This window comes from Cygnus olor, chromosome 4 (assembly GCF_009769625.2).
Source record: "Cygnus olor isolate bCygOlo1 chromosome 4, bCygOlo1.pri.v2, whole genome shotgun sequence".
Lineage (NCBI taxonomy): Eukaryota > Metazoa > Chordata > Aves > Anseriformes > Anatidae > Cygnus > Cygnus olor.
This window is the reverse complement of record NC_049172.1, coordinates 3,766,080-3,788,855: the sequence shown is the minus strand read 5'-3', so window position 1 is coordinate 3,788,855 and position 22,776 is coordinate 3,766,080. Positions and strand designations below refer to the sequence as shown.

At 55.8% G+C, this 22,776-nt stretch overlaps 1 protein-coding gene and 1 long non-coding RNA gene across 4 annotated transcripts; one reads left to right on the top strand and one right to left on the bottom strand.

Moving 5' to 3' along the window:
• Window positions 1-3,390: 3,390 nt before the first annotated feature.
• PITX2 (paired like homeodomain 2) lies at window positions 3,391-21,182 on the bottom strand. Of its 3 annotated transcripts, none has more exons than XM_040556250.1 (4): window positions 18,089-21,182; window positions 12,959-13,014; window positions 6,202-6,407; window positions 3,391-4,725 (listed from the first exon to the last, which is right to left on the bottom strand). In XM_040556250.1, exons 2-4 carry the CDS (start codon window positions 13,002-13,004, stop codon window positions 4,162-4,164), a joined length of 816 nt encoding a protein of 271 aa, XP_040412184.1. In that variant the 5' UTR covers window positions 13,005-13,014; window positions 18,089-21,182; the 3' UTR covers window positions 3,391-4,161. The 3 variants fall into 3 exon arrangements, with proteins under 3 accessions (XP_040412184.1, XP_040412185.1, XP_040412183.1); XM_040556251.1 differs by lacking the exon at window positions 18,089-21,182 and adding an exon at window positions 15,203-15,334; XM_040556249.1 differs by lacking the exons at window positions 12,959-13,014; window positions 18,089-21,182 and adding an exon at window positions 7,492-7,839.
• Window positions 15,499-18,143, top strand: LOC121069791. Its single transcript, XR_005819624.1, has 2 exons — window positions 15,499-15,565; window positions 17,962-18,143. It is a non-coding gene; the product is annotated as an uncharacterized LOC121069791 (long non-coding RNA).
• Window positions 21,183-22,776: the final 1,594 nt, after the last annotated feature.

The following is a 22,776-nucleotide window of genomic DNA, read 5'->3' as shown; positions in this document are numbered from 1 at the left end:
CGGGCTGCTGGGGGCTTTGCTTTGGGGTTTTTATTTTGTTCCTTTTTCGCCCGTCCCTGTCCCCGTCCCTGTGCCTTGGCCGCGGAGCATCCCCCGCGCTGCCCCCACGGCTGTGCCCGGCCGAGCTCCCCAAACCCGACCTCGGAGACCTTCAGAAATAAAAGTGCTAAGAATAAAGGCTTTGCCTTTGTTTGGGGAGGATCTTTTTCTACTCCCCTCTATTTTCTTCCTCGAGGAGAAGATGCGGCCGTCCGGAGCAGTTAATTCCAATCCGGGCTCGCAGATAGAAAATGAAAATTTCGCAGCCGATTAGCCCGGCGTTGGACGGAGCCCCGGAGATGGAAATCCTTCGTGGTTCGTGGGTTGTACAGACCGACCCGCTCGGCCGGACGCGCAAATTTCAGACGTCCCCCCGCAAAACACGCGTCCTACGGCGGGCGTTGAGCAAGGCAAAGGTGGGCTTCCATCCCAAGTTGGCCCCATCCCCACCCCTCGGGGGGCTGCTCGGACCCCAGCCCCGCAGCCGCGCATCCCGCGGGACGGGTCCCCGAGCCCTGCCCCGGGCTCCGGTGCGCGCCTCCGTTCCTCCGTTTCCCCGAGGAGGTCGCTTCCCTCCAAAAATGCTGCTGCGCCAATAGCGAGAGGGGTAAAAACTCTTTATTTGGTAGGTAGAAAAAAAGCGCAGGTAGGGCAAGAGCGAGAGGGATTTGGGAAAACACAGGGGCGGCAGGAAAATAAGGCGGAGAGGACGGGGGGGAAGGAGGGAGGCAGTGGGCACCGGGGGAACTGCGGCGGGACAGGAGCGGGACTGCTCCCTGCACACCGCCAGGGTTCAAAGTGCGCCAGGGAGGCGGCCGAAAACAAAAGAGAGCAACGGGCTCGGCGCCCCGCAGCCCCGCAGCCCCCCGGCTTTGCGGCGGAGGCTGCGTGGGGGTTGCGCGGGGGTTGCGCGCCGGGATGTGGATTGGGGGCAGACGGCGCAGCGGGCGGCCGGGAGCGGCCTTCCCGGAGGGGCGGGCGGGGGTCTGGGGGTCCGGGGGGGTTGGGGGACGTTGTTTGAGCCCCCCGCCCCCTGCTTCCCGCAGCGGGCCTTGTGCAGAGTCCCCATTTCGTTGTGTTTTCCACCCCCCCCCTCCAACCTCCTCTCTACGGCCTCCATTGTTCCAGGTTCACACTGCCACCGCTGATAAGGAGGAAAGCCCCCGAAAAAAAAAAAAAAAAAAAAAAAGGGCAAGCAACAACTAATTAAAAAAAAAAAAAAAAAAAAAAAACACCGCACAACCTAAGATTTTGATTTACGACCTAATCAAAACATTATATCTTTGGTCAAGTGGCGCAGAAAAATGATGACCCTCAAGGCTTCAGCTAGGGGGAGAAAGAGAAATTCAGATTACACTCGGAGTGATTTATGTCCTCTCTGAGCGGTCACGTTGATTTTTCATCGTTTGAGCCATTACACAGTAGAGTGGAAAACTCTGAACCAATATATTTTTGGTCCGGAAACGGTACATATTTTATTCCAAACGTGTGTGTGTATATATATATATTAGATATGTATATTCTTCCTCCGCGCACGCACGTCTTCTAAATATATATACAGGCATTTTATGGAGCGAGGGGAGGATTATAAATAGCCGATGGCACGGAGAAGAGCGGCGGGGAGAAGGCAGGGTGCCGACACCCCCGGCTCGGGGGGTGGCTGCAGGAGGGCACCCGCCTGTCTCCAGCCCCCGGTTTCGTCCCTGGCCCCGGCAGGAGGAGAAGGAGGAGAAGGAAGAGGAGGAGGAGGAGGGGGACATTTTCGCAAGCCCCCGGCACTCACCCTGGCGAGGTGTTGACACGGCGCAGGAAAACCGACGGGAGCGGCGTTCGCCGGGGAGGCGGCGAGGCAGGGAGAGGCGGCCTCGGAAGGGGGGGGACACCCCAAATTTCCCCCCCGCCCCGAGCACGGGGGCTGCAGCTCCACCGGCACCCCGACCCCGCAGCTCGCACACGGGAAAAGAGCACGGAGAGAGGCGGGGGGCCGGGAAAAAAAAAATGTAGGAAATAATAAATAAATAAATAGAGGGGAAAACGAGAAGAGAGGAGGCTGGGGACTCCGCTTTCGGGTTGGGGGGAGGTTTCTCTGTGGGCAGCCGCCGGGCCTGACCTCTCCCCCTTTTCCTCTCCCCTCTTTTTTCTCCCCTCTCCCCCTCTCTGCTCCTCTCTCAGTCCATCCTGAGCCCCCCCCCGGCGGGCACCCCCTCCCGCCGCCCCTTCCTCCGGGTCCCCCCGGCCTCGGGGGCGAAACCAGCTCCGCGGGGAGGGACGGGGGACAGGGGACAGGGGACGGGGAAGTCCCGCACCCCGCACCCCGCTCCCCGCACCCCATCCGCCCCCGTGCACCCCGACGGCCCCCGAGAGGCCGCGGGGGCTTCGCTCCCGGCCGCCCCCCGCGCACCTCGCCCCGTGCTGTCGCTGCCGGTGTCGCTGCCGGTGTCGGTGTCGCTGCCGGTGGCGATGGTGGTGGCGGCGGTGATGTCCCTGCGGCCGCCCCCCGCCCCCGCCGGCCCCTCCTGGCCGCCCGGCTGCGAGCCGATGGGAGGGCCGAGCGGCAATTCATCTTGATTTGCCTTCATTGTCCGGAGCTGGCGAACTATAATCCTGTATAATTTCACGAACAAGCAGGTTTAGAATTAATGGGTCACTATTATTTAAAACAAAACACGCGAGAGCACGACCTTTCCCTTCAACTACACGCTGCAGCGCCGAGCCGCAGGAAACTCGGGGCTAACCTCTCACCCCCCGCGCTCGGCGGGGCTGCGGTTATTTGGGTTGCTCTTTGTTTCTCTTAATGTCTGCAAGGGGATTTGGAAGCAGAAATGTAATATTACATGAAGGATCTCCCCGCTTCGGGGAGAAGGTGATCGCAGGGGGCGGCCGAGGGAACAGATTATTTCGCACGGGAGCGGTTTGTTTGCAAACCGGCTTTGCTTTTTCTTTTCTTTCTTCCCCCCCCCCCCCCCCCCCCCCTCCTCCCTCTCCTTTAATGTAATAAAAGCTTCCTTCACAGAGGGAGAAATTTATGCTCGAGATACAGCAACTTCGGGGCTGGCAATTCTCGAGGCCGGCGATTTCAAATAATCCATTTTCTCGGGGCTGCGCAGGGGAGCAGTGGCAGCCCGGCCGCCCGGCGCACACAGGAGGCAGCGCTTCTCGTATGCGACTTCAGCGTGAGTTTTATATATGCATTTTTTTTTCCACGCGAAAAATGCTGGCATTTATTCCTACAACCTAAAGCAGTGCCCCTAAATCAGTTTCGGGGAACGAGATCCCGTGGCAGCGGCCGGTCAGTCCCTGCAGACGAGTCACCGCTGCGCCCCTCAGAAAGAAAAAATCCAGACAAAAGCGTATGCTGTATATTTTTACTCCCATGAAATAAAACACATTTGTCATGTTCGCTGAAAAGGAAAACAAGAATATTGTACGAAATGTTATACACAGGGCATGTTTTACATTGCAATATCAGAAACATCATTGCATCCACCAGAGGTACTATTCTAAAACTGATATTCACACAATGGTTTTTTTTTGTTTGTTTGCTTTTTTTTAATAATTATATGTTAGAAACATACAGTGCCGCATTTAGTATATACATTCCCTTGCTCGCAAGCGAAAAAATCCTAATCGCTTCTGTGTAACATGCTTTATTTTAAAGCCTAACCTTTTAAAAACACTGTTGTGATATTACTAACAACTGCTTTTATAAAATTAATTTGACATTTCGATATATATACATCCTTTCAGTCATTTTTATGTTAACAATGCTAAACTTAAAAAATAACAAGCTTATAGTAACATTAAAATGTCATATCATATCCAGTCAAACATTTGTCCATATATATATATATATGTCCTTGTAACTGCTGAAATACTCTTAGTGAAAGATCTCAGAATCTGTAGGAGGTCCTTTGAAAACAAAGGAACTATCTTATTTCAGTGGTTTCCTTTTTTTAATTTTTTTTTCTCACCCCCCCCTCCTTTTTCCCTCTTTTTTTTTTTTTTCTCTCCGTTTTCTCCTCCTTTCTCCCGCTCTCCAGTGCCCATCACTTTCTAGCGCGTTTCTCAGTCTCTGGGGGGGTTGGGGAGGGATTCCCATGCAGTGTTTTGTGCTGCTGCGTCTCACACGGGTCTGTCCACGGCGTACTGGCATGCACTCAGGTTGGAAGCGGGGTTCTGCACACTGGCGTAGCCAAAACTGGAGTGCTGCTTGGCTTTAAGTCTCAGACTCGCCAAGCTCGAGTTACATGTGTCCCTATAAACGTACGGAGGTGTCGGAGGAGCATAAGGACAGGCTGGCGTTGGCACGGCAGAATTCAGGGAGGGGTTGCTCAAGTTGTTCAAGTTATTCAGGCTGTTGAGGCTGGAGCCGGGGACCCCGGTGACCGCCGAGGGTACCATGCTTGAAGACATACTCATGGAGGAGATGGAGTTTGGAGGGGAGAACATGCTCTGAGAAGACAGAGGGTTGACATTCATGGAGTTGAAGAAGGGAAAGCTTTTGGTGGAGAGGGAGGCGGAGGTCAGGCCCTTGGCCGCCCAGTTGTTGTAGGAGTAGCCAGGGTACATGTCGTCGTAGGGCTGCATCAGGCCGTTAAACTGGGGGCCGAAGCCGTTTTTGCACAGCTCGGCTTGCTGGTTCCTTTCTCTCTTTCTCCATTTGGCTCGGCGGTTCTTGAACCAAACCTTTGGAAACGGGGGGAGAAGGAAGGGAGATGCGAGACGCGGGTTAGTGGGGAACCATCACCAACCAGCACAGCCCGGGCCGCGTCCCCGCGTCTCCGTGCCCTACAGACACGCAGGTGGCCGTGGGCTTCTCCTCCTCCTCCTCCTCCTCTCCTCCTCTTCCTCCACGGAGCCCGGCATCGCTGCCCCGGCCCCGAGCATCCCCGCACCCGGGGCCGCCGGGCACGGCCGGGCCCCCCGCTCCGCGCCGCGTCCTTCTCTGCTCCTTAGCTTTTTGTTCGTTTCTCTCTCTCTCTCTTTTTTTTTTTCCTCCCTCCTTGGCTTATTCCAAACTGCAGTCGTCCAGGGGAAACACAAAAAGTGCAAAAGCGAGGGCAAAACGCCTGGAAAGCGGCGGAATTTTAAGGCAATGTTTCCTATTACGGGGAGGGAGAGGGAAGCCAGCAACTAATAAATCGTTGCTTCAGTTTGTTAAAGCTACAAGTTCCTCCTGAGCGAAAGCTTCCAGAGCCGAAAACCACTACTAAACAAACTTGTTCGACTGCTCTTTGGCAAAAAGGGGGGGGGGGGGGGGGGGGAAGGAAAAAAAAAAAAAAGAAAAAAAAAAGGAGAAGAAGAAAATCGCCTTTTAACAACGTGCTAAGGAAGATCTAAGGGACCCTCCCCGCAGACAATGGGGGAAACGTGCCCTTTCCCAATCCACATCTGGGTGTCTGATCCGTCGGGCAGCCGCCGGCAGCAGCCTTGCTGTGTGTATTGGAGCCCCCCCGGGTGTTTACACGAGCCCCCCCTGGCCGAGGGGGGGGTGTCCCCAGGCGGGCCGGGGCTGCCGGAGCCGACAGCCCCCGGCGCCTGTCGTGCAGCCCTGCTCCAAGCGGAGAGAAGGATTGAGGTGGGATTTCCGAAAATCTGGGGGTTCGACCCTTTTTAAAAAATATATATTATTTTAATATATTTTTTTCCTCTTCCCCGCAGCGTTTGCACGCGGGCAGGATCTGGCCTGGGGATCTGTGTAGCGCGGCGCTGGGTCCCATAAATCTCGGAGGGGGGAAAGGGCGGCGAGGCGCTCGTCGAATTGTGAAACCAACCGCGGGAGCAAACGCAAGGAAGGGCACGTCGGGAGCGCCTCCGAGTGAAGCGAAAGCCCTTGTGTATTTTACATCTTTTTCTCATTAGAGGCAGCGCAGGTTGCAGCCTGTTCCAAGTCGCTTTCTTGGCTAATGTTTTCATTAGGGTTTCGATCAAAAGGAGCAGGACGCGGCGCACGGCGAGGGCGAAACGTTCAGCGAGCCGGAGTCCAGAGAGAGAGAGAAAGATCCCAGTCTGTCTCGCCTTGACAGAAACGTCCCGCTCTGCGCTGCTTTTGTGCAAAGACTCTGAAGCTGGCGTACAACCCGAAATCGAAAGCAGCTGCAAACCTCTCGGCCCCCTCCCCTTCGCCCCCCCGACCCCCGCCGGCCGGAGCCGGGGACTCACCCTAACCCTGGCCTCGGTGAGGTTGGTCCAGACGGCGATCTCCTCCCGGGTGGACATGTCCGGGTAGCGATTCCGCTGGAAGGTGGCCTCCAGCTCCTGCAGCTGCTGGCTGGTGAAGTGAGTCCGCTGCCGCCGCTGCCTCTTCTTCTTGGAGGGGTCCTCGGGCCCCGCATCCTCGCTTTTGCTCTGCTGGCTCTTCTCTTTCTCTGCAAGGGCGAGGAGGAGGAGAAGGGGGGGTGTAGAAAAAAAACGACGGGACCAAAACCGAGTTCACCTCGGCCCCCGAAGCCTCGCCCCGAGAGAGGCTGGGTAATGATTAACCCGCGGGGACGGCCTCCGCCGGAGGGCCTCCGCCGCCGGCACCCACGGGTGGGCTCCCCCCGGGGCGCCAGCAGCCGCCGGGGCCGCCCCGTCGCTCGGTGGCTTGCTCGCCCCCCGGCCCCGGTCGCCTGCCCGCCTGAGCCTGCGGTGTTCGCCTGTCTGCGGCCGGATTAATATCTGCCCCCGCGTCCGCAATGCTCGCCCGTCTGTGCCCAAATCACTCTCCCCCGCATCCACACTACTCGCCCGTCTGAATCCAAATTACTCGCCCCCAAGATCCACATTACTCGCCCGTTTGTATTCGCACTACTCGACCCCGCACCCACCCTACTAGCCCGTCCGAATCCAAATTATTCGCCTCTGCATCCGCACTACTCGCCCGTCTGTATCCACACTACTCGTCCTCTACATGGACACTAGTCGCCCGTCTATATCCAAATTATTCGCCTCTTCATCCGCACTACTCACACGTTTTTATCCAAATTGTTTGCCCTCTGTGTAGAAATTACTTGCCCGTTTGCATCCGCATTACTCACTTTCTGTATCCGAATTACTCGCCCTCTGCATCCACGCTACTCGCCCACTTATATCCAAATCACTCGTCCTTCTGTATCCCCATTACTCGCCCATTTGTATCGAAATTACTCGCCCGTCTGTATCCACATTACGCCCGTCGGCATCCACATTATTCTCCCATTTGTATCCCAATTACTCGCCTGTCTGCATCCACGCTTCTCGACAATTTGTATCCAAACTACTCGCCCGTCTGTATCCACATTACTCGCCCTCTCCATGGTCACTACTCGCCCGTCTGTACGCATACCACTCTCCCCCTGCATCCGAACCACTCGCCCACCCTATACGTGTCCCCGCCGCCACCCCACACGCCGGGGCTCGGGACCGGGGCTCTGCGAAGGGCTCCCGGGCAAGGGGGCGACGTCGCGGTCGCGGCCGCTCGCCCTCCCTTACCTGCGGCCTCGGGGCTGGAGGTGTCGGAGATGGTGTGCACCTCCAGCCGGTGCTTGGCGGACTCCAGGGAGGAGCGAGCCTGCCCCGGCGTCAGCGCCGTCGCCATGGCCAGCGCGGGCTGGTGGTGGTGGTGGCAAGACGACGAAGAGGAGGAGGAGGAGGAAGGTGAGGAGGAGCACAGCTTAGTCCCGGCTCCCAGGCGCTCCAGCCTTAACGGGTCCTTCATGCAGCTCATCGGCGACAGGACGCCGGATTGGGGGATGACAGGAGGAGGCGTGCGTGCGCCGGGGGGTGTCGGGGGGCAAGGGGGCACCCGTGGCCGCTCGGGGGGCTAGCGGCGGGGCGGCCGGGCGCGGCCGGGAGCCCCCGGTGGCGGGGACGGGGAGGAGGGGGGGGGGAGGGGGACACGGTGGCAACCTATCGGGGGGCTCCGCTCCGTCGAGAGCCTTCAGGGCGCCCCCGCTGCTCCCCGGCCGGCGGCCCCCGTCCCGCCGCGGGGCTCGGCGGCGCTCGGCGGGGCGCTCGGCGGGGACCCGCGCCGCGCCGCCCCCAGCCCCGCACCGCATCAGCTCAGCCGCTTCCCTCTTGGCCTGACATCTTAAACCGGCGGCGGCCTTCCCCGCTCGGCACGTCACCCGCGCCCGCCCCTCTCCGCCCCTCCGCGGGGCTCCGCGCCCGCCCCGCTCCGCGCCCCGCCCCGCGCCCCGCCTCGCCCGCGCCCCGCCGGGGGGAGCCGGAGCCCCCCCGGGCATCCCCACGCCGAGCCCCGAGCCCCTCGGGGGGCTGCCGGCCCCCAGAGCCCGGACCCCGTGTGCGCCCTGGCGGGGGATGCGGGGCGAGGAGGGAGAGGCGCTGGACGAGGTGGCCGGGAGGGGGGCGCGGGGGTAGGCGCCCCCGGGTGGGCAGCGCAGCCCCAGCCCCGTCCCCGTCCCCATCCCTGTCCCCATCCCCATCCCTGTGCCCATTCCCATCCCCATCACCGCACCCGCATCCGCTGTTTTTCCCCTTTCCCCCCCTCCGAGGTCCCCTCCCGGTCGCTGACGTCCCCGGGAGATCCGCATCCTCCCCTTCCCTTCTTACTTATCGCCGAATTAGCCGTATTACTTTCGCGGGGGCTGTTAGTAAAGAAGGTTAAATTAATTTACATTCTGCTCATTATCTGGTGTTTAAATGACGTGTTTTTATCCCTGAGATTTGGCAAAGAATCTCTTCCCTCAGACCCCACAGCGTTTCGACGGAGACAATGCTCTTACATTTGTAGTGGATTTTAATCTGATAAGACTCTAATTTGCTTAAGTCTTTTAAATAGGGGGTTTAAAATGATTCTAGCCGTTTTCTTATTGAATTTCCTCTAATTCCCCCAAGATCATAAAGTATATGTGTAAAGTAAATATTTCCTCCCTTTGCACCGGCAGCAGATGACCTATAACTAAGTCAATATGAATCCGGCTCCGCTCCGCACCAGTTGTTTACCAACCGGATCCCCGTTTCTCCTCAGCCTCCCGCTCCCGCCGTGCTCCTGCACCCAGAGACCCCCCCACCGGGCCCTTCCCTACCGTGTGGGGGCAGCGGGCATCCCCCCGGGCAGGGGGGGAGGCAGGGATGGGGGACTCGGTGCCCCCCTCCCTTTCCTTTCTTTTTTTTTGGGGTGCTCAGATAAGGAGCACATCCCCCAGGCAGCTTTCGAACGAGCCCAATTTCTATTTTTTTTTCCTTGTATTCATATAGCTTTACTTTGGGAAAAGTAACACGGGGTCCCGGCCTCCCCTTTGGGAGAAGGGTGAAACTCCTCCACCCCGGGCAGGAGGGGAGCCACCCGGCAGCGGTAGTTGTCATGGTGACCATAAATCACGGAAATCCAAAAATACCCACCTATAAGCTCACATGAAGCTTTTATTTCCCGAGTGAAATCATATTTTAAAAGCTGTCAGCCAACCGAAAAACAACCTAATTGTAGTCGCCCAAGCAATGTATTAGCGGTAAAGGTTTCAATTAAAACGTCAAAAGTCTTTTTTCTATTTTTTTCTATTTTTTTTTCTCTTGCTGGGCTCGGCTCACCTGCGTACCAACCGGGCCACGCTCGCTTCTATTCTATTCTATTCTATTCTATTCTATTCTATTCTATTCTATTCTATTCTATTCTATTCTATTCTATTCTATTCTATCCTATCCTATCCTATCCTATCCTATCCTATCCTATCCCATCCTATCCCATCCTATCCCATCCTATCCCATCCTATCCTACCCTATCCTACCCTATCCTACCCTATTCTATCCTACCCTACCCTACCCTACCCTACCCTACCCTACCCTACCCTACCCTACCCTACCCTACCCTACCCTACCCTACCCTACTTTATCCTATTCTACCCTACCCTATCCTACTTTATCCTGTTTTTCCCGAGGGTTTTCCCGAGCTCCCGCCGCCGGTGCCAGCCCTGCCGCCGTGCTGGGGGGGGGGGGGAGGGGGGGGGGCAGGGGCCGCCCGCAGGTATTTATTTTCCCACTTTTCCTTTATCTACTTATGGGATCATTGTTTCGAGGCGTAATACTCTCCTAAATGGATAAATCGGTTCTTCTGTGGAGTCTCCAGCTAGTCCTGTTGTCTTTTACCTTTGGCTTGTTGTCTTTCGCCTAGCTCGGATTACCGGGTATTCTCCGAGATGAAGAGCCATTAATTACCCATTCAGTCAATATTAGGAAGACTACAGAGCTTTTTACATAGGATTAAGAAGACATCAGATTGTTCCATTAGTATATTCCTACTCACGAATAAGCTTTCGTTATACATTTAGTTTTCCCTGGAGTGAGGCTAACAACTGCTGCATATATTATCCTCAGACGCCGGCGGGGAGAGAGAGAAAAAAAAAATAATAATAAAAAAGAAATTACACGTCGGAAGCGCATCGAATAACTTCTATTTTGCATTTCTATTTTGGCCAAGCTGGGCGCCCACCGGGTCCCCGCTGCGCCAGGACACCGGGCACTTCCCCTCCGGAGGTCTGGCTGAATCAGCGCTGTTTTTTAAATTTTATTTAAATTTTATTTTTTCATTTTTCAAGGCGATGCTAAGTTAGTGCCTACTGAGCCCGAGGAACGATTTTGTTTTGTTAAAAGAGTTGAAACAATCAATTCGCGATGCCGGCTGGTGCTACAAGGCGGTATGTAATTTCAGCGCTTTATCTCGGGAGACTGCTGCTTCAGCAGTCCCCGCGTTATCGATTTCAGGCAGGGATTCCTCCAGCAGAACTCGGGCACCTAACGAATTCGGCTTCCACCCGCGCAACTCCGCGCACACGGCCATAATTTCAGCGTCCCCCCTTCCCCACCTAAAAGTTGGCGGAATAAAACCCCCAGAAACTAGCCCGCCCGCTGGGGGCTTCCCGAAGCGTAACCGTGCGGGGCCGGGCACCCAGAAGCCGGTTTTTGGCGACCCCCTCGCCGCAGGGTTATTTCCATGCCGCCGCATTTCGGGTGCCCCCCATTCACGGACGGCCACGGGGCCGCTTCTCCCGCAGCCTCGCCGCACCCCGGGGAGCTCCCACCCCGTTTCTCTCCCTCCTCCCGCAGAAGCGTTGCTTTGCCCCAAATCTCCCGTTTTCCCCGTTCTCAGCGATAGCGCCAGCGAGCGGCTCCCCGCCTTGTGCGCCTGTTTTGCGCAATCACCTCCCCGCAGCGGCAATTTCCCAAAAGGTTCGCTGGCAGAAGAGGGACCCCCCCAAATCCCTGCCCTCTTGCCCTGCCCCTATATCGGGCCGACAGACGGACGAGACTTTTTCCTTTTCCGACGTAAAGCCGAAGTCCTGGCACTGCGGAATCAACGGGCGCTCCGTAATTAAACGCAAAGCGAAGCAAAGAGGCGAAAAAAAATCCCAACCAACCAAAAAAAAACAACAAAACGCGGCCGAACCCTCTCGGAATCGGAGGAAAAAAAAATCGCGATTTTGGTTGTGCCCGGGCGGCTCCAGATCTGCACCCGCACATCGGGAGGCTTTAGGGGCCAGGCAGCCCGACGTTACTCCAGACTTCTCTCTCAATGAATGGCATTAAAGGTGTTTAGATAGAGATTTCCCCTCCAGCCCGACGGGTAGAAAAGCAGTCTGCCTGATACGGTAACGAGGCAGGAAATTTTACGTGTACGACAATAATCCGGCTTCATAATTGATGGTTAAGAAAATAACCATTTGTTTCTCGGCAGGGGAAGTAAAAGTTACCATGTCAGGGAGCATATGTGGCTATTACTTTTATAAATACTTAGCCGAATAAAGCTGGCGTGGAAGGGCTCATAAATTTATTATATCAGAAAGGTCCCCACTTTCACATTAGATCGCGCTAAGGGCTTTGATTAAGACCACCTGTTCAGCGGGAGGAGAAGTCAGGGGAGGGTAAAAAGGCCTTTCTTATTTCCAAACCATATATAAAGCGATGTCACCCTTCCTTTCCACATTATTTAACACTTATTACGGGCGGAGGGAAGAACTGCCAGAGCCCGGTAAAGCCTATTTGCGCCCGATTTAATATCACGTATGTTTCCGGGATTAAAAATTATTAGCTCCTAATGCCTCCGCGTTTGGAATTACCCCGGATTTCTCTCGCTAACCTTCCTCTAGCCTCATTTCTTCTCCTTCCCGGGGCTTGCAGAGCGGCTCCCAAACCGCGCCCCAGGTCCTGGCGGGAGGGTGGGACCGGGATGGGACGTGGCTATTCCCCAAACGCCTGCATGTTGTTCGAGCAACAGCGAGCTGTTTGGCCAAACAGGGTTAATGCTGTGTTCTTACGAGGAAGTGTTTAACCACGAGACCAGGAATACGTACATTATTAATTCAGTCTAGTTTCCCGTATTATTAATTCAGGTTAATATATTTTATTTAAACAAAATTACGTTTATCTTGGATTAAACAGTCTCTCGGAATACAGAGCGCTTGTTTTCTTCTTTGTAATGTGTTTGCATTGCTGTTTTGCTTTACCGCCCCTCGGGCTCGCCCACCCGGCTCCCCAAAAAGGGGCTCGGGAGGTGCCTGCACCAGGGGGGTGCCGACCTCTGGGGCTGGGGAGGGGGGGCCCAAAAGGAAGGGCCAAACCCCCCAAACCGGCCGTGCGCGGGGGGGAGCGCTGACTGCTCTTTTTGGGGAGCTGCAGCCGCAGCCTCCCATCGCCCCCCTTGCGCGGAGCCGCGCACCTCGGCGCGCAGCGCGGTGCGGGCAGCAGAGGGCGCCGTGGTGCCGCGCAGGAGAGCGCGCAGCGCAGCGGAGCCTCCCGGCCCGCGGAAGGACGCGGAGGGGCCGCCGATCAACCACCGGGACCGGGGGGCGGCCGGCTGCATCCCTGGGGACAGGGGCGACACGGGGGACAGGCTGTCAAGCGGCGGCCGATGCGCGGCGACGAGCAGTGGAGCATCCCTGCCGCGCTGCGCGCCCCGCTGCGCACCGGCCGGGCTGGGGTCCGCGGTGAAAATGGTGCGTCTTACCTAGCTGGACGCAGGCCGAGACAAGCTTACGGCAGTTGGACTCCATTACCCGGTATCTGCAAGAGATGAAGGGCGCTGGGTTGGTAAAACTGTGGTTTCCTCACTCTCCGTGAAGAAAAATGCATATACATAAGAAACAATAATAATAGCAATAGTAATAATAGCAATAATAATAACAACGATAATAATAACAATAATAATTATAACAACTAAAACAACAATAACTGTAGTAGTAGCAGCAGTAATAAAGAAGCCCAGCTGCCCAGGAGATGCCTCGCAGCGCGACCTGCGCGTCTCCCGAGCGGCCTCTCCCCGCTGGGAAGCAGCCTCGGCCTCCCTCCCTCCGCCCCTCATTTTTTGGGGAGGAGGAGGAGGGTCACCAGCCCCCCAGCCCGGGGAGCTCTGGCCCTGGCGAGGGTACCGGCGGGGCTCTCTGCCCGGAGGGAGATGCGCGACCGCGGAGGCTCCGCGCCTGCCCCGGCCGGCGAGGCTGGGTAGTAAAATCACGGGATTAGCGCCTGATTGAGATGTCTGTTCGGGAGATATTACAAAATTCATTATCGCAGCTCCCTACTAACTCGATATGAAGTAACACAGATGGGATTTTATTAGCCCAGGCTTCAAATGTTTACTTATGGTAATTTCGGGGGAAATTTGCATGGCACCATCATTTCGGCGAGCCTCCTTCTTCGCCTCCTTGCCGACGGGTGAAGCGGGCGCGCTGCTGCCCGGCCATGCGAGCGGCCCCGGGCGGCACACGGGCGAGAGTGGGACGGGGAAAAATAATAAGCAACGAAAAAAAGGAAGAAAAGGGGCGGAAAACGGGGAGTCCCAAGAGCCCCGATATGACACAGAGTTTCTACCCGCGGCCTGGGAGCAGCTCGGCTCCCCCAGCAGCCGGGCCTAGCGCAGGAGCCGCGCCCGATTTATTTGGGACGGCGGCGAGAAAAGCGCCGCCCGCCCCTGCTCCGGGACGGCCCCGGCTCCCTGCCGCCCTACAAAACTCCCCGGTCCCCTCGGAGCCCTGCAAAGCTCCCCGGTCCCCCCCGCAGGGCACAGCCCTGCCCGGCCCCACTGCCACCGCCCGCTCCGGCCTCACCTCCAGGCCCCCTTTATTTGATTTTTTTTTGTTGTTTTAATTTGGAAAGCGCAGCGCAGAGCGGGGCCGGGAGGAGCGAGAAACATTTTCCTATTGTCTCCTGCCCGGCGCCTCAATTAAAAGCGGCTCCGCTCGCCGCTTGCCTTTCCATTTCCATTTCTTCGTGCACTCCCCGCTCACAATTCAATGTTTTGGCAGCCCCACGCTCGCAGCCCCAGCGAGCGCACACACCGGGCGAGCTTTCCTTTCCCTTTCCTTTTCCTTTCCTATTCCTTTTCCTTTCCTTTATCTTTTCCTTTCCCATTCCTATTCATTTTCCTTTTCCTTCCCGTTCCTATTCCTTTTCCTTTCCCATTCCTATCCATTTTCCTTTCCTTTTTTCCGTTCCTTTCCCTTTCCCATTCCTTTTCCATTCCTTTCCCGTTCCCTTTCTTTTTCCATTCCTTTCCCATTTCTTTTCCTTTCCCTTTCCCATTCATTTTCCATTCCTTTCCCATTCCTTTCCCATTCCCATTCCGCTTCCTTTCCCCCTTTCCCTTCTTGCTGGGCCGGCTCCGCTCAGGAACAACCTGCTCGCAGCCCCGCCACTATAAAAACTGCAGGACGCGAACAATAAAGTGGTGCCGCACGAGATTTCTTTCCTTTTTTCTTTTCTTCTTTCCCCCCCCCCTCCTTTTTCGTACCTATCGCTGTTCTTTCGAGGAAAACAAATCAATAAATACACAAACACGCTGAGCACCCCCGGCAAATATCTCAGCGGCGCCCGAAATAACGAGGCCGGTGATTTCGGCGCAGGGCTTTGCCCGGGCGGTTCGGCTCCGTGCGGGCCCTCTCCGCTCCGCAGCCGGGCCCCGTCGCTCCCCGGGGGCGATACCGGGCCCAGGCCCCCCCTGAGCCCTCCCAGGGCCGCCGTTTGGGGCTCTGCGCGGCGGGGCCGGCTCCCCGCTGCCCGCCCCACCGGAGGAGGCCGTGGCACGGCGGGGACTCGTCTCCGCGCCCTCCTCGCCGGGGTAAAGCGGCACGACGGAGCGGGGTAAAAAGCCAAAATTAGGCTCGAGCGGGCCGGCTGCTACCCCCCGAGCCCGGGCAGCCTCCGGGGACGAGCAGCCGTCCCTTCTGCCCCCCCTTATCCCCCCTTAACTCACCGGGCCGGCCTCGCTCCGCTGCTGCTGCCGGTGCCGCTGCTGCCGGGGGGGCGGCGGGGCCGCGCCGGGCTCCTGCGCTGGGCTGCGGGGCCGCGGAGCCTCCGCCGCCTCCCTGCCTCTTCCCGGCCTCCCTCCCCGGCCTCCCTCCGGCCCCGGCCCCCGCCCCGCCCCCGGCCTGACGTCACGGAGCCTCCTCCGAGGCCGCCAGCCTCCCCCGCGGCGAGGCCCGGTTGCGCGGCGCTGCGCGGGGCGCGCAGGGTGAAGGGGGCAGGAGCAGCAGGAGGAGGAGGAGGAGGAGGAGGAAGGCGAGGAGGCGGCGGAGCAGCGGCAGGAGCAGGGCTCGGTAGGCAGAGGAGACGCGAGGTGAGCGAGGACGGCCGCGGGGATCCCCGCGCCCCCCCTCGCCTGGGGGCACAAATCACTGCGGGCAAAGCCTCCCCGGCCGGCGCTGTCCTGGCTCCAGGTGTGCGAGGACGAGGTCTCGAGGTGCCCCACACCTCCCCCTTTTCTTTTAATATTTCTTACTTTTTCTACTTTATGTTATTTTTACCCCCCGGGGTGTCGCCCGTACACGCTCGCTCAGCGCAGAGCCGCAATCCCGCCGCTGCTCCGCGCCTTTCGCCGCGCCTCGTTTACGGACGCCAGCGAGAAAATACCACGGCTGCTTCTCTCCCTCTCTTCCCCCCAAAACGACACCGACTTTGCGCCGGGGAGCAAGCCGATTTCGTTTCCGTGCCGCTTTCGATGCCTCCCAACCTAACGAAGTCGGGGGTGTTCGCTGAGAGCCGAGCGAAGCGATCGCTTCTCCCGCAGCGCTTTCAGCGGGTTTTGTTTCTAGAGGGACCACCGAGGAAAAAAAAAAAAAAGGAGAAATAAAGGATAAAAAAGGGAAAAAAAAGGAAAAAAAAAGGAAAAAAAAGGAAAAAAAGGAAAAAAAGAAAAAAAAAAGAAATCGGGAGCTTTCCCAGTTCAGAGGCTGCACCTGATCCGTTTGAACCCCTCCCGGCCGGGGGTGGCTCGGAGCTGCCGCTGGGCAGGGGCAGGAGCGGGGTGGCTGCCCGAGGGGGCTCCTGGAGGCCGAGCCTCGCCACCGGCTCCCTCCGAGAAGGGCAGAGCGATTTTACACGCCAGGAGGAGCGGAGGCTTTGGGCTCCACTCTCCGGCCGCGCAAACGTGAAACGGGAGTTTTCGGGGGGGGGGGGGGGGGAGGAAATAAATGAATTAAGCGTGTCCTTGGCTGCCCGCGTTTCTGTCCTTGGGGCGGCTCTGCCGAGCCAAATCCATTTTCCCGGCGCTTTCTGCAGAAGGCGAGGGAGCGGGCGGCATTCCCGGCTCCTGCCGGGCTGTTCCCGGGAATTGGCAACGACTTGCGCGGGTGCGCAGCCCCCTCGGAGGCTCCCCCTCGCTGCGCGCCCGCGGAGCCGAAGTGAGCAGCTGGTGGGAAATGCAAATGGCTCCCGGAGAAAACATCAGCCGGGGGGGGGATTTTCATTGCCTCCAGGAGCGTGTGGAAGGAGCTGGACATACGTTCCACGCTCCTAATCCTTCTTTTACATTTTTAGTCATACTCCTATTAAACAACTAATTAATGCCCGGAGTCACCGGGGAATACATTAGCCATGCTGCCGTGGAAGAGGGGGTCCAGGGTGGCTGGAAACCGCGGAGCCGACTTAATACCCGGATTTCCATTTTCCTCCCCCCTTCTGTCGAAGCGATAAATGTGATCGCAGTCGGCCGGCCGAGCAGAGGCCGCGGTGTCGGTATTTAGAGCCCGGCCCCCCCGGCCCCGACACCCCCGAGGGGCTGGCACCCGCTCCGGCCTCCCTCCTTCCCCGGCCTCCCTCTGTCCTGCCCGGCCCGCCCGGTGGGCAGCCGCCGAGGGGTTTTGCCCGGGGACGGGGGAAGGGGAAGCGAATAAAATAAAGAAAAAAAAAAAAAGGGTGGGGGGGGGGGGGGGAGAAAGAAACGGGCCACCCACCAAAAGCAGGCAGGCGCTGCCCGGCCGGAGCGCTGCGTTTCAGGCATCCCTCGGCATCTTCCAGTGGCCGAGGGAGCGGAGGACAAGGGAGTTATCCTGGGAAGTGCGTGCCGGGGCAGTTCCCCACCAGTTACTTTCTTCATTCTCGGATCGTGATCGCAGCCCTCGCAAGCAGTCCTTTCCCTCTGCCCCCCTCAGCCTCCCCTCCCACCCCTCCGAGCTCCTTATCTGACAGCAAAGGAGCATGTAAATACCTATAGCTCGCCGTGTTTAACACGCTCAGACATTATTGATCTGTCGGGCTGCCCGAATATTTTCTCCCTGCCCAGACCTGGTTTCCGACCCGCTCGTCCGGACGGCTGATCCCGACGCCCCGCTACGATAATTGTTAAAAAATTAAGCGTTTCATGCGGACCCACCGATTTGCATATAAATTAAAAAGACCGTGCCTCGCGGATTTTATAATCGTTTCGAAATTAGCGTTTAACCACTTGAGCTAAAGGAACATATAAACGTCCGTATTGAGTCCCTAATGAGTCTCCTAATTAAAAGGTCCCGGGTTTTGCTGTCGATCGTTAGCAGGCTGCTTAAACCGGGGCGCATCGGGAGCGAGGGCGGGGTGCGAACCGGAGCGGGGCGATCCCCGTTAACACGCAGCACCCCAAGCTCCGCACCGCGAGTCCTGTGTTTGTTTGTCCTCGCTTCGATCCCTCACCCCTCTCCCGTTATTATATATTATATATATATATATATATATATATTTTTTTTTTTTTTCCCGAAGGAGAGGGAAGAAGAAGCAACGCCGGCACCGCAGGGCTGCTCGGCGCCCCTGCTCTCCGGGGCCATCCCGGTGCCGGTGTCCCCGGGTGGCAGCCGCACGGCGACAGATCTGCGAGCAGAGAGCTTACCTCCGGCATGAGACCAGCAAGAAAAGGCAGCTCCTCGGCGAGAGGCAGTGCGAAGGCGAGAGAAGTTCAGGGAAGAAAAAAAAAAAATAGAAAGAGCGGCGGTGCGAAAATCTGTAGCCTCGGGGGCTAGCCGGCAGCCCCTTTCATTTCAAGCGCTTATTGATTTGCTGTTGTCATCTTTGGCGACGCAGAAGGACACTTGAAAGAATTTCTGATGGGGCTCTGATCTGAGAAACGAGGTGACCTGACCGGGCTCTCACCAAATTCTTAATTACCGCATCAACTGCCTTAAAAATAAAAACGGAGCGGGGGGAGGGAAGAAGAAGGGGGGTGGTGTGTGTGCGGGGGGAGAATCTTTGACAGCAGCACAGTTTGCTCACCGAGAACTTTTTTTAACCATTCAGAAACTCCTCTTGCCTCCCGCTGCCACCGCTGCCATCGCAGCCTTGCATCCATCGCCCCCTTCCCCCGCAGCCCCGAGCCGGGGTCCCAAGGGTGCGGGGTCCCAGGGGTGCGGGGGGGGGGAGCACCCGTCTCCCCGGGCTGCAGGAGGCAGGTCGGATGCAGTGGGGTGAGGACTAAAAAGAAAGAGAGTTCAGGATACGGGGTGCGTGTGCGTGTCACACACGAGCCTGCCACTTGTCTGCAGGGGTTATCACTGAAACTGGATGTATAGGGCTTGAGGAGGGGAGCCAAAAGGACGACTGGGATGAGGGAATCGACACGAAAAACCTGTTACCGACGGCACTAGAACGAGCATCATGCTCAGTGTTGCTTGTACACAGACATACAGCGCTGACAGATGTCAGCAGGGCTCTTCAGCAGGGCTGGAGACAAATACGCTGCCTTTGTCCCACATGGTGTGCACACACAGGCACATTCCTTCTTCTTCCTGCTCTGGCTGCTGTTTCTCCAGGACAATGCAAACCATCCTTTCTGGGCATCTTCCCCCTCCCTCCCTCCCTCCTTTTTTTTTTTTCCCTTCTCTGTTTCATATGTGTTTGCTTTTTATTTCAGTGTAAAGAAGCTGTGGGATGGGATTAGCACCTACCTTGGCCTCTCTCATTCTGTCCACCCCACAGCAGCATCCAGACCCAGGCTGCGAATGCTCAGCAGGCTTTTGTTTAGTGTTTTGGCTACCCTCGTTAGTTTTGTGGGGGCACTGTCCTTTCTCAGCAAATGGCAGTCCAACCAGTTCATGTCTCCCCTCAGAGCAGGGCTGGTAACTTCCCTGTTGTCAGTGTGTGCCACCCGTCAGTGTGTGTCTCCAGTGGGTCAGCTGCTGAGCTATGGCAACCAGAATTGTCTGGTTAGACCCAAGCCTTACACTCTCTGTTGAGCCTCAGCTCCTCAAAGTCTGGTTTGTACGGTGGTAACACTTATCAATAAGGATTAGGCGGCCTAGCACTAGTTTTCAAGCCTCATTGTATGGCTTCAGTCATTTGTGACAGGACTTTTCAGCCCATAGCTTGCTCATATCCCGTGTCCAGCACAGTATACTTAACATGTCTGTCTGCTCTCTAAATGTCTGACTCTGCAATACTGTCACTGGACTTCCTTGTCAATAGTGTCATGTTGTAGCCCAGGGAATGAATGAAACTACTCCTTGTTATTTTATAGGAGCTGGATCCAAATTTGGGGGATTTGGGAGCTTAGCAGAGAAACCCTAGAAGGGGTGCCGCTTAGAGTTTTTTTGACATGGCTTTCTATGCTGCTTTGAACATCTCTTCCAAAGCTTACAGAAACCTGGGATCTCTCTGTAGTTGCTAAATTCATTTTCATCCATACTTGGTAAAATTAGACCTTCTGCTAAGCGCTGCAGGTGTAGGCTGAAGGGGATGTCACATTTTTCAAAAAACAGGTATAGCGCAACAGTGCTGCTGCTGTTGGAGCGTCCCAGCTTACCGGCCTCTCTCTTGCTCTTGTCCGGAAAGCATGCAGATGTCACACCTTCTGTCTGCCACGGCGTGCAGGGACTCATTCCTCATGCTGTGAGTGCTCGCAGTATTTGTGCTCACCCTCTTCAGGGAGCCTCTGTCATGCTTGTCACATAACCGCTTCTCCTGTACTTCGCTTGTTTTTTTTGGTGCCATTCCATTCCTCAAGCTGTAAAATGTTCAGCCTAAAGTGTTCGTGTGTGGTACCTGGCTGTGGCCTGTAAATGTTTCTGAAGGAGAAGAGGGAAAATGATGATCCCAAATCATCCAAATATTATTTTGTTACAAAAGAGAGTATTTCTTCTTACTTTTATTTTGTTTGTTGGGTGTGAAGTAACTATGAAGAGGCATATTGAAGAAGATGAGGTATATATGTATCACGCCTCACTCTCCTCTCATACAGTTTTGTGTTGATGTGATGATCTGTGTCCAGTCTGTTTGTGGTCTTTGGTGTCTGCTGAACCGTATGTTGCTGTGGCCAAAAAGGTAGATGTGCACAGTAAGTATCCACCTGATTTCATGTTGTCCCTCACAGCAAATAATTTTCTCTTCTTTCTACTTTCTAACACCTTCAAGTTGCCACTAGTCCATGGTTTTTGTGTAAAACGACTTAGGGCTGAAGAATATGTCAGAAACCTTCCATCTCTCACCACAGATCTCTTCTCCCCCCACACACAATTTCTCACTAAAGAGTCAGACAAGCCCCAGCAAATAACATCAAAATAAAATTCTCAAAAATGAGTTGATTTGCTAAGAGATTTAAGCTTTTTCTTTTTTCTTTTTTTTTTTTTTTTTTTTTTTTCCTTAGCAAAAGTAGAAACTGTCCTTATTAAACACCCACCTCAAACTTAGCCTTGGTCACTGAGATCACTGCAGTAGTGCTCCAACTGCAGCTCATACCACACACTATAAAGTATTGAGGGTCTGCTCTGTCTGTGGTCATGTTCCCTTCCCCTGCTTCACCTCCCACCAGCCACCGAGGGAGAAAGCTGACATTTCAGGTTGCACACCCTTTTCTGCCAAAACACTCCCTGTGCTGGAAGGTGATAGGCGGTGTGGCATGGATGCGGCCACCTGCACTGTCAAGATGGCACGTCCACGAGGGAAATGGCACTGGGCTTCCTTGAAAGCCATTTTGTGGCTGTGGTGGGGCAAGACAATGTGTGGGTCGCCCCCCAGACACAGTCTCTTTGGGGTGTCCCTGCCTGGTGTGGATCACCACAGATCCTCAGGGCTGTCCCTGTCACAATATGGCCACAGTCTCTCAGGAGCATGTACTCCCCATTCACCACGGAGGCCCCAGAGTATGTCTCCCACCCCATGGCTGCAATCTCTTCTTTGTAAAAATGTTTGGAAAGGGGTGCTGTGTGAATTTGAGAAATTCTGAAGTATCAGAGCAAAAGATTTTGAAGCACAATCGCCAGCTCCCACTGCCCGGCTGGAATGAGCCGTGACCGGCCTGGGCTGGCTCATGGCTGCCTCACAGGCAGCTGCCTGGCAATTCTGCTGCCACCATGGTGCCACAGCCAGCACCTCGCTGCCACCGCCACCGCTGTGCCTCCTCACGGGGAAACGGGTGCAGGCGTGCCATCACCGAACGCTGTTTCCTGCTGGGTGTGACAGAGAAGAGCAGCACCCAGCACTGGCCTGGCCTAGTGTCTCGGCCTTCCCCAAAGTGCCCCGAAAAGGTTAAAATATTAAGCGGTGATTGGGGAAATCGCTCGTGTAAGGGCAAATGCGGTGGCATCCAGAGGGTTGTTCTCTGTCTGGGAGCTCGGCCAAGCCCGCTTACTCACTGTAACGTAGCGTGTCAAAGAGCTGGCTCCTTATTAGACAGCGCTTTTAAAAAGTGTTTCGCTTGGAAACGTAGTGGTAAATTTTCTTCACCAGTTCAACACTACTTCATTTTTTTTTCTTCCCCTTTTACTACTTTTATATGAAGCAGTTCTGGCATTCCCCCATCAGAGAAAATGTTAAATGCTTTTAGAAAAATATTTGTTCTGATAGAATTTATGATGTGATCTGTTATTCAAATTTATGGTTAGCTTAACATGGTAAGTTAGATAAAATGGCTCCTGATGACATCGTGGCAATCACATAAAGCCATACTTTTAGGCATGTTTGGACAGCTTATCAAAATGTGTTTGGAAACAGAATGTAGGTATAATAAAATGCAGGGTAAAGTCGGAAAGATATCCTGGTTAAAAAAAAAAAAAAAAAAAAAAAAACGCCAGCAAAATGCCCAAACCATAAACTGAAAGACAAGTTTATAGGTAGACTATAGGAGTGTCTTCGTTTCCCCCAGGCAGAAAGACACTGACTTGAAGAGGACAGATAAAGGGTTCTTAGTGCTCCTTTTTGGCAAGCATGGAGAAACACAAACCAAATGACAACAACAACAAAACCCCACGACCCAAACATTTGGTGTGTCCAAACCACTCGAGTAGACAAGGAAGGGGAAGAGGAGAACCCCTGAGCAGGTTTCTCTCCCTTCAGGAGCCTTGCCTCCCAGGACAGCGAGGTGCCCGCTGGTGCTGTCGGCATTACCCTGCCCTCCTGAGCGCACGTGAGGTCCATTACGGCGTGTAGCCCGCTCCTTTCCTGCTGCATTCACTGGCAGTATCGGTGCAGCCTTGTGAGGACAGCCTGCCATGTAAAACACTTCTCCACTCAGCCAGGCCATCCCCGATCCGCCAACCGTAACTAACTATGCTCCATGGATTATCGAGGAATGTGTGTTTATGGAGTCGC